This window comes from Acartia tonsa, chromosome 4 (assembly GCF_053477335.1).
Source record: "Acartia tonsa isolate MP-2025a chromosome 4, ASM5347733v1, whole genome shotgun sequence".
Lineage (NCBI taxonomy): Eukaryota > Metazoa > Arthropoda > Copepoda > Calanoida > Acartiidae > Acartia > Acartia tonsa.
In genome coordinates this window covers 8,690,638-8,702,087 of record NC_137263.1, presented here as the reverse complement: position 1 = coordinate 8,702,087, position 11,450 = coordinate 8,690,638, and the positions used below count along the sequence as shown (strand labels likewise).

Below are 11,450 nucleotides of genomic sequence, written 5' to 3'. Positions count from 1 at the left end.
ATTGTATGGGATTATAGACAGCTTTTAGCAGATAGTAAAATAAAAATAAAAAGATTAAAACTAGTTTTGTAGGCCCCGAGGGGCCGATGGCCTGGGCTAACAAAACTGGTATTGAGTTTTCTAAGCCATCACAGCCTACAATGTCAGTCACTTATAATGCAGCATATTAAGATAAATTAATTATGAGGAAAAAAATCACGCAACCTTTCTTTAAAAAAAACACAATCTTAAACGTTAAAAATTGTAAAAAGTATAAGTTTAAATGAAAAAAAGTCTTTAGTAAGTGCTATTTAATTTTGATGTTAAAGATTTAGCAAAAGACGTTTTATTGCTATGTTGATCTGAAATATGTTAGAATTCGTTGTTAGGATTTTTCTTCTAACCTTGGAAAGGCAGTCCTAAATTTGAAAATTTTGATTTTTTTAAAGCTTATAGTATGTATATAAGTTGTTTGTATCTTTTAGTGAAAAAAAATTTTGAAAAACAGTTTTTGTTTGTTTTTTATTAAAGATTTTCATATTTTTTTCATTTTTTTTTCAGAACTTAAAATTGAAATAAAACAAAAAGACCCCGCTGAAATATTTTGGTTTTACCTGGAATCATCATGGTTTTATGTCTATTTTCACCATACATAGGTCCCAGGGCTCGGCACTTACTTTTGTCTTGATTCAATTCTAGCCCACAGTGTAGTGTCATGTGAGTTACTTATAACTGTGCGTGGCCAATATCTATACATGTAGAGTTGCTTCGCTATGGGCAACCCTTTTAGAGTATTATTATGAATTATTGTATGATGATTACATGAACAAAAATAAGACTTGAAAAAACAGTTAAGAAAAAGATGATTATCGCTCAACTGGTTGGTGGATAGATATTGGTGCAATGCATATGAAATATGTATTACTTAGCCAGTTGCGCCTCTAGACCTTTAAAATGTTAAAAATCCTTTTAGTAATCAGTATACCAGTCTTTTAGTACGTAACACTATCAAAACGTGTATTGATGGAATGCTTTTTAAGATAGACGGCTGAACTATTGTATGAGAATTATTCTTACTAATGCGCATCCAATAATACAACTCACTTTGTCCGTCGTTCCGACGGTCAAAACAAAGTATTTTTCGTATTTTCACAGAAGCTTTTGATTTAGGTTAGGTAAATGTAAATGTAAAAGACCCCCGCAGTGGCTAGAAAAAAAATAGCTACTGTGAAAATGCGACGAAGCCGGCTACTTCATTTTCTTTCCATTATCCAAAAGCTGTTTTTAACAAAATCTGTTTTAAATTTTATTGAAAATACAGATAAAAAATGGGGGCCAAGGAAAATGAAGGTTTTGAGGCTGAAATGGGTTACACCAATAACAACACCACCAGCAAGGAACAGGTAAGTTAACGAGCGGCTACGCTCCTGTCTATAAAATGGTAAAGTAGTTAAAAAAAGAAATATTAAGTTAAGTTACATTTAGTTTATCTATGTGGGATGAAACAAGTTCTATTTGGGGGGGGGGGGGGGGGCCGGGGGGGGGGCAGAAAAGGCCCTAATTTTCTGCTATAAAAGCTTTAAATCATTTCATATTATACCTTGAAAACAATCGATGACAGTCTAGTCTTTTTTTTGTTGTAAAAATTCTATCTTTTCACAAAAATATTTTATTAAGATTTTTATTTGATCTCGCGTTTTTTTCATATTAATAATATTTTGTATTACAGGAGGCGCTGAGCAATATGACACCCAGAGAGAAGACAAGAGAGAAAATAATGATTTACAAGAATGTTCTCATTGTTTCTCTTTCTTTCCTACTTCTATTTGTTGCCTTCGAGTCCATGTCGAAGCTTCAGTCCTCAATCAACTCGGTAAATATGATATGATACGTATAACAAAGACGGCAACTTTAATAAGTATCGAAGCTCATTAATGTAAAAAAAATTATATTCGTGAATCGTAACAATGCAATTAACCGATAGACGGACAATGTAAGTTTTTAATTAGATTCTAATTGTTTAGCCGAAATTGAAAGAAGAATTCAGCAATTTACTTTGAACAACAGCCGAAATACATTTTTCCTAAAAGAGTTTGATGTCCTAACTAGCATTTCAAAAGACCAATAGATTAAGAAAGTTATATATTACGTATATGCTCATTTAGCATTCTTTACATAAAAAATTGATGTATATCTCCGATGGCAGCTTAGTAAATCACATTTCTCTTGTAGAGTTCAAATCTTTTAGAGTATGACCGACAAACCGACACATACCAAAAAGTTAAAGAGTAGATGTGCTTTGGTCTGAAAAATCTTTACACAAAAATTCAGCCAAATGTCGCGCTCCCCTTATAATAAGTTATTTACTCGTTTAATTAACATACCAATAAAATAACTTCAAAAAGGATCTTATTATTCATAGCAGTGTTTTTAAGCCAAATGACTACTAAACGAGTAGATAAATAGTTATCCTTATACATATATGTATACATATATCAATACTGGGTCTTAAGCGCCTTTTACATAACTTTTAAAAGATCATCGATTATGATATTAATATATTATAATACAAAGTAGAACGATGTCTGTATTATATAATGGATGCTCATTGGTCAACTAACGGGTATTTCAAATTATAGAGTAGCTACTAAGAAAATGTCTTAAAAGCCTGATTTTATATTATTTTGCCTTGACCCTTAACTAACTATCTATTTTCGTGGTAAAATAAACAACTGGTCCTACTCGTCCTGTAAATTACAAAGCCATTTACTTGGCATAACTGTTCAACAGCCAAGCCCAAGTTTTTGAGATAAAATATTAAATGTTTTGCTTCTTTTGTTTTAGATTGAGATTTAAAAGTGACAAAAAGCTCCGAAACGTTAGCACTCATAACAGTAAAGAGGCCAAAACATGCCCCTTCTCAATAAGAAAGTAGGGTTACATGTGTTCTACTATTGGAGTAGAGGGATTCTACCCTATAATAAATGCGCAGAAGGCCGTCTATTGCCAGAAATTAACTTTCAAATTTAAATTGTAATTTACATATTCTTAACACTTTTTGTCTAGGGTTACGGGGTACGTACGAACCATTATCAGTTATCTAACTTGATCTATTGCCACAAATTAACTTTTAAATTTAAATTGTAATTCACATTTTGTTGACACTTTTTGCCTAGGGACAGGGTTACAGGGTACGTACGTACAGAGTCTTAAAAAGAAATATTTCTACCAAACCATTATCAAATTCAAATTGTAATTCACATAATCTTAACACATTTTGCCTGGGGTTATGGGTTAAGGCGTACATGCTTTAAGATATGACTGCCCCCAGAGACAAAAAAGGGGAGGAGGGGGGGGGGGGTAGAACCCCTTCTTTTAACATTAGTGTTGAAAATAAATGAAGGGGGGGTGGATTTTTTTCTTGAAGTGATTTCACTTTGGTCAATCAAAACTTTTTTTCAAATTTTCCTTCGTAAGTCATAAATCTTTAATTATCCCTGCTTTATTTATTGAAAAAATCAAAGGAGTATGGTTGTCCTTGTTTGGTTGTACATTTAATTTCAGGCCTAAGTAAGAAAAAAGTAAATTAGAATCTAGTTCGATTACGTCTTATTATAAATGTACAGCGAAGCTATTAAGAAATACATAATGAATAGGACAGCATATTTACGTACGTATTCATGCTTTACATTTTAAGCTTTCAAAAAATGTCAATACAAGTGCTGTAATGTAGGAAAAAATACACAAGAGAATAACGTAAACGTTACAAGCTGGACAACAGACAAACAGGGCTAACTCTCATAGTTGATTCGCTTTTTAAAAAACAAAAAAGGATAGAACATCATAAACACAATGATTGTTATAATATTTTCTATTGAAGCTATTGTTAACCACTATTAGTTACTCATCCGTTGAAATAAAAACAAGGATGACAACATCCATAAAAGCGAAGCACTGAAATGGAAGGACAAACGAACATTAACGCTTGTATAGTGTCTGAACTGAATAATAAGAATATAAATGTAAAAGAGTCGAAGCAAAACTTTAAGTAATTTTTTTTGAAAAACAGCTTGATACAGGATAATGTTTATGGACATACTTACATTTTTAGGACTTGATTATAGAGTTGCCTTGCTTATGCTATTGTATTTTGCTGTCCCAGGAATCAGTATCAATCAAATAATTAGATAACATAAAAGTTTGTAGTTAAAAAAGTAAAAAAATCATCATGTTTAAAATGGACGCACGGACATTCTGGTAGTGATTATAGAGTGGCTACGCTTTCTAAATCGTACCTACCTACTACAGGAATCACCAAGCAAAGTTTGAAATCAATAGGACAATTCTAACATGCCTAAATTAACGAAAAAAGCTATCCGTTACGGACGGACGGACCGACCTTAATTATAGAAAAGCTTCGCTTTTAAAAAGTTATTGTTAATTGTTTATTACGCATTGTGTCCACAAAAATATTTGTTGATGATTTTTTTAATGCATTTTAAAAGAGAAATTAAAACTACTCCATTTCTACATAGAACCTGGTGTAATTGCATTTAAAACTTTATTTCTTAGAAACCATGTATAAACCTGTGTTAAGGATCTCTCTAACCAATATGGTTTGGGGAGGAAACCTTAACCCTCAAGAAAAATATAACCCTAGGAAAAATATCACTTCACACAAAAGAAAGAAAAATTTCTAATATTTTTCTTCTAAAAACTAACAAAAAAAAGAGAGGTTATTGTTAACTAGGAATATAAGAAAACAGCTGTATTAAACTCGTGAGCGTTCGGAAAAGTTGAATAAGTTAACAGTTTTACTATTTAAAAAAAAGCCACAATAAGCTAGACAAAGGACATAACGAATTTATTTTCAGGAGGCAAATCTTGGAACCTGGGCTAATGTGATGGTTTATATAAGTTTGGTTCTGTCCTGCATGTTTCTACCTTCACTGCTCATCAAAAGATTAAAGGTAAAATGTTTTGGAGGGGTAGATCAGCCTTCTTACCCCCCCCCCCCCCATGCATCATAAAAATAGAGTAATGATTTAATTTCATTATATATAGTATACTCCAAAGAATTAATATGAATAAGAGACCAATTCGTATAACACCGATTTAAAAATGCATATAAATTGCAAAAAAAAAGATTGTTACGATTATGCCAAAATTACGTGCATTTACTTCGGGCATTGTTAACAGGGATTAAGTGTCATTAGATTCAAGGTCCATTCTAAGGGATTCTAAATTGACACTTTTCGAAACAGCAATATACAATTTATTATTGGTCAATTACAATGTATACTGGCCTATCATTGGTCATTTGTATTATATGACGTCATTTTTTATTGGACACACATTTTTTTCTCTATTTTTCCCCAAAAATAAAAGTGCCTTTACTTGAAATAGAGTAAAGATTTATTTTTGTAAATTCATATTTTAGAAAACTTTAGTGGCCAATCTGCTATTAGTTTAGTCTATATTTATTTGTTCATTTTTACACATTATTTGTGAATGTTCAACCGTTTGACAACCGCAAAAGTTAAGCTCAACATAATTACCTTGCTTTTGACACATTTATAACATAGGTAAAATGGACTTTGGTTGTGTGTGTGTTCTGTTACTCCACCTACATTGCTGCCCAGTTCAAGCCATCTTTTGGTTCTCTGCTGCCTACTGCCTTTATTCTTGGTTTGGGAGCTGCACCCATGTGGTCAGCTAAGTGTACATACCTAACTCAGATTGCCAATAGGTTAACATATTTGTTTTTTAGTAGCGAAGCTGCTCTATAATGTTCCTCCGTCTGACCGTAAGAAATGGTACGGGGTAGTCGTTATTTTCTCGGCTGCTAATCAGGATAGAGGTAGATTTTTCAGAAAGATTTCCTATACCAATGATCATCCAGGATATAATTAACTTGGTCCACCAGTCTGTCCGTTATGCTAAATTACATATATTATTTATTCATTTTATAGTAAAACAACGTTGTTTCTTCAATTTTATTTATCTTTATCTTAAAATTTGATGTTTTGTAATCTTAAAGGTTTAAATGATAAAGGTTTAGTGAATTTCTATTTTCTTTACATGTTTATGACATGACATCTGTTTTTGACCGACTTTGACTGTTTGTTCAGTCATAATTTGTAGTCGTTGCTCCCTTTTTTTTAGCATTAATTCAGTTTTCGGGTACAGCTGATTTTATTGTAATGTTTACATAGGATTAGTTTTTATGAAAACTATTATGATTGTTGTATAAAAATTAGTTTTTAACATGCAATTGTCTTGTATAATAATTTCATGTCACGTACTAACTTTATAATTCTGGATGTTTAGTACATCAATTTGTCCTTTAATTACTTCCTTACAGGCGCGTGCACAGGGTTTCTTTATGGGTTGGGAACCTTTCTAATGTTTTAAAGAGAGTTGACTGGTTTTTTTGGGGGGGAGGGGTTACAAAAATTTGGATATGAAGTAATTTATATTTGCTAGGACTTTATGTTTGCTACCATAAAGATATTTTTGTGCTCAGCCACTAATGCTGCTTGACTGCTAAAGCAGCTAATCAAACGATCCTTCATAAAGCTTTGTATATGTGTTTAACTTTAAATAGTTCAGATAATTGGCAAAAAGGCAGGCTTTAACGCTAAATCTTATATAATTCTTTTTTGACAAGATGGATATAAAAATATTAAAATGCTAACGAAATGATACTTTACATAAATTGGCAGCACCAGACATTTTTTTTCTCATTACCTCTTGGGGCAAAGCCCCTAGAGGCTAGGGGCGAAGCCGCTAGTACTAAAATAAAACAATAATATAAATAAATTATAAATATTTCAGGATTGCAAGAATAAATGGAGAAGAAACCGAGCCTTACATTGTCAAATTCTTTGGAATATTTTTCTTCTTTTTTCAATGTAATTCCATCATTGGCAACATTATAAGCACTGCAGGTCAGTAGGTCTTAATTTCATAAGCAATGCTACTCTACAAATAAGTAAAAATGTCTAAAAATTTGTAATATGAAAGCTGTTGCTTAGGCAGAATAAGACTTATGGTGTATAAGAATACGGCTTAATGTGGCTGAATATAAAGTTAGTGGTTTTGGCTTATTTTGTTGCTGCGAACCTAGCCACTAAAGTTATTAAAACCTTCTAATATTGGAGAACGCTATTAAAATATGTGTCTCACATTATTTAATAGAAACTTTTCTCGTATTCATTCGAATCTGGTGGATAGGAACCGGTTCTCATCCATACGAAAAAACTATGTCTACATTCGTATTATATCCAGCTTTCCGCGGATATAGAATGTATAGTTATAAGATTAAAACCAGTTTTTTTAGCCCCGAGGTGCCGAAGAATTGTTATTTCTCGCATCGTATTATAAACGGCTTTCCGCTTTTGCTATGTATGTAAAAGTCAATAATCAAAACTAACGATTATATTTGTCATTTAGTGTTGTCCCAAGGAAGGGATGAATATAACATACCTAGCGATGAATTAATTAGTCAGACCTGCGGTGCAAACTATTGTCCTGCCCAGCTGGTCACCACAGAGGAGAAGATCATTCCAAAGAATATGACAGAGGAAATTGGTGATAACTTTAGCATCAGCGACCAGAAATTGTACACACTGTCCGGAATATACTTGGCCTGCTCTGTGGGGGCTGCTCTTATTCTTGCAGTCTTTCTGGATCCTCTTACTAGGTAAAATTTTCATACTCATAAAGAGTTTTTTTTCGTTGATTTTAGTTCAAATCAAACTTTACTATGAAAATCTGCGCTTTCTATAGATGATAAAGAAATGTAATTTCCTCTTCAAAATTTACCCAATGTAGATGAAAAATACTGGTTATATGTTTGGACATTGGTACTTTTAATTTTACAATCATGCTGAAACCTTTATCACAGCCAACGAATTACAAAACATTTTTATATAAACTTTGGAGATCAAATTACAATGCTTTGTCCCCTTCATCCCCAAGAAATAGACATTTTTTATGCCGAATAAAAGTTAAGTCTATGTTAGGTCAATGCAAGGCTTGAGATAAGATATACCTTTTTCATGTTTTCCCAATTTTTAGTTGAGAAAGATTTAGTAATCTCAAAACATAAATCAGCTAAGGTTTTATTACTAAAGATTTAGTGCCCAGATACTCATAATCAATTCAAAATATTATCTAGATTTGGAGAGAACGAGAGGAGAGAAGAACAGAATCAGGAAAACTTGTCAGGGCTCAGCCTTCTCATGGCAACTTTCAAGTAAGTTACGGGCAGCTGAGCAAAAGCCTCCATTTTTTAAATTTTACTTATCAGGCGGATTGCCAGGCTTAGATATCCTGCTGATTTTAAAGCGTATAATTTCCCTATTTTTATGCATTTGTAAATATACTTTCATTGATTTTCTTGAATTCTAAAAGTAATAAATTTATTGATCATATTGTAGACGTTAATATAAGGAAAATTGTCTCTTGAAACGTATTATTATAATATTATTTCAATTGCACTATTATCAAATACATTAGAGTCAAAATTGTAAATTGTATGTAAATCAATTATCGAATATTGAAATGACATTTTTACACTTTATACTAACTAAAACCACTTTAGGCACATGAAGAACAGAGATCAATTGTTGATTATTCCTCTGACAATCTGGTCAGGAATCGAACAGGGATTCTTTGGAGCTGATTTTACCGCGGTAGGTTCTTAAATATTTTAATTGGCATTGCCAGCAGGGCGTTTAGATTTTACCTGGATTTAAGAAAACTTTCATAGTTATATTTTTATGACCGTTATTGAATTGTCTTTTTTGCATACTGTGCACTGTTTTTACTTCAAGAAAATGTTAATTAAGAACAAAGATTGCAAAATAATTGTAGGCAAAACATCTTTTTTTGTATTCACCTTTTTTAAGTGGGCAATCTGATTTGATAATGTAAGAGCAATAAATTTTAATGTCTTAATTAGTCCTTTTTTTCAGGGCTTTGTCACTTGTGCCTATGGAGTTCATATTGTTGGACGTGTCATCATCTGTTACGGAGTATTCGATGCTCTAGCCTCTGTCAGCTTTGGGTTCATCATCAAGAAGATTGGTAGGGTGCCCATATTCATCTTGGGAGCTCTTATTAATCTTGGTGTACTCATTACCCTCTTCTCATATACACCCTCAAGTTCAAATTATGCAGGTAAAAATAATTTTGAAAACTTCTGTAACAATCATAGATTTAAACAAATCGCCATGAATATGGCAACAAACATATATCTTATAATTAATATTATACATTTAAGTACGTATGCCTTTAAGGGTTTAAATATCTATACTTTTTGTTGTTAATAAAAATTAACAATCTTTTTTTAGTTTCAATAGATAATTAATTATTGAAACAATATAATAATACTAGCAGCTTCGCCCCTAGCCTCTAGCCTAGCCTCTAGGTGATATAAAAAAAAATATGGCGAAAATCGTAAAGGACCATGGAAATCTCCTTCAAAAAAAAAAAAAAAAAAAAAAAATGGGGGGGGATTTTTTGGTTTTTTTGGGGGGGTTGGGGGTGTCCCACCCCCCCAAGAAAATAGCTTAAAACTACCACAGGACCAAAAGGTAGATACCCTGAAGAGTAGAATCCGATCGGTTCAGTGGTTACCGAGATCTTAAGGGACAGACAGACAGACGAACAGACAGACATCGTTCTACTTTGTATTATAGATAATAATAAGCAATAAAATAGAAATGTTTAATATATCACAAGGTTTGTTAGCTACCTTCACCATCTTTATATAAAAATAATGGATATGTTATTACTTGGATCTTACACCAGATTTTCATGTCCTCTTATAAAGTGAAACTTGCAGCGGGAAAAAAATAACAAATCTCCCCTCCACCCCCTTTACCCCATCTTCTTACATCCTACTGGACGAACGAACAGGGCAATAAACGAGTTACATGTTAGCAACCTATTTGACAACAATGTTTCCCTTAATATCCTGTACATTCTATATGCAGCTGTTTTAGACGCCATGTTTTTTTCAGCTGTGTTTGTTTTGGCCGCCCTGTGGGGCGTCGGTGATGCTATCTGGCAGACTCAGATCAATGCCTTGTACGGAATTCTTTTCCCCTCCAAGGAAGAGGCCGCCTTCTCTAACTACAGACTCTGGGAGTCTATTGGATTTATCATTGCTTTCATCACTCAGGTATTATTTATTTTTTTACTGGACAAAGTGTCTTGAAAATCAGCCGATTGACGTCATAAAAATGAGGGATTATCCCTCTCTTTTTAGAGGAAAAAAGAGGTTTTCTTTCCCACTTCTCCCCTCAACTACCTAAGTTTTATGACGTCTCATGGCACTCAGAGACACTTTGTCCAGTTACTTCATTTTTAACCCGCAACATTAGCTTACATTATATTATAGTCATTTTGATTGGTTGGCTTGTTAAGTTGAGTGTTCAAACGTTTCAACCACTAATTTAAATCTACAGAAGAGGTATACGATTTATTGGCCACTGTCTTATCCCTTTAGATCCCTTAGTTAGAGTTGGGTATTGACGATGCACATTAATGTTGTATAGTTAAAACTTCGAGGCAAGGGTCGTGCAAACAAAGAGTTGGTTATATAAAATAATTATATCGACATAAAACTTCCAGGTACGATAGGGTAAACCTTTTACTCCTCATTTTTACTAATATTCTCTGTTTTAGGCTCTCGGGTTGTGCATCTATTCTAAAATGATCATCACCATAGTTTCTCTGTTGCTTGGTATGACCGGATATTTGGTTGTTGAATTCTTCTTGTACAAAGCTAATAGGAGTAATTAAACTTTTTAATATGTTTTACACTTCATTTATTTTAATAATTATTTGAAAAAGGTATACTTTTTGAGTAGAGAAAACTCTTAAGATCCAGACCTGGCCTCTAAGAATTATAGATATTGATTTGTTAAATGAGCTTTGGAAAAAAGTTTCTAGTATTTTTTAACATATAAACTGAAACCAACTGATAACTCAGACTGCCACTAGTTTAGATTCTATACAGTATTAAAAACCTGATGAAAGCAAGGACGATCATATCCAAAGGTATAAAGGCTTTTCGAAAAAATTAAGGAACTTTAGAAAAATTAAATAGTTAAATAGTCTACTCACATTTGGTGGTATTTTGCCATTTTTCTTCGAAAAGTTTAAATAAAAACATTAAAAACAATGTTACCAATAACGAAATAAAATTTTTTTAAAATTACATTTTTACATTTCTAAGAATATATTAGCTTAAAATGTTCTCTATATATGTAATTTTGTGATTATGCCTGACGATTGTTTCAGAGCTAATTTGTAACATTTGTATATTTAGTATAAACAACATTCCTTTTAGCAATTTTGTTACAGGTATTTTTTAGATAAATTAATGTTATTTTGACACATCAAAATTATAATTTGTATAATCAAATGTTATCTTTTGTACCTTTATACAACTGTAT

The 11,450-nt window shown here is 32.4% G+C and overlaps 1 protein-coding gene across 1 annotated transcript; it reads left to right on the top strand.

Moving 5' to 3' along the window:
• Nucleotides 1–1,239: 1,239 nt before the first annotated feature.
• Nucleotides 1,240–11,198, top strand: LOC145315920 (UNC93-like protein). The gene is made up of 11 exons (XM_080156064.1): nucleotides 1,240–1,382; nucleotides 1,709–1,852; nucleotides 4,854–4,949; nucleotides 5,565–5,728; nucleotides 6,817–6,929; nucleotides 7,435–7,684; nucleotides 8,162–8,239; nucleotides 8,588–8,678; nucleotides 8,961–9,165; nucleotides 10,011–10,171; nucleotides 10,678–11,198. The coding sequence occupies exons 1-11, from the start codon at nucleotides 1,308–1,310 to the stop codon at nucleotides 10,792–10,794; spliced, it is 1,494 nt and encodes a 497-aa protein (XP_080012190.1). The 5' UTR covers nucleotides 1,240–1,307; the 3' UTR covers nucleotides 10,795–11,198.
• The last annotated feature ends 252 nt before the right edge of the window (nucleotides 11,199–11,450 follow it).

Coding starts and splice junctions, on each gene's coding strand:
- LOC145315920 (XM_080156064.1), top strand. CDS start 1,308: ATGGGGGCCAAGGAAAATGAAGGTTTTGAGGCTGAAATGGGTTACACC. Junction 1,853..4,853: donor TTCAGTCCTCAATCAACTCG/GTAAATATGATA, acceptor ATTTATTTTCAG/GAGGCAAATCTTGGAACCTG. Junction 5,729..6,816: donor CTAACTCAGATTGCCAATAG/GTTAACATATTT, acceptor TAAATATTTCAG/GATTGCAAGAATAAATGGAG.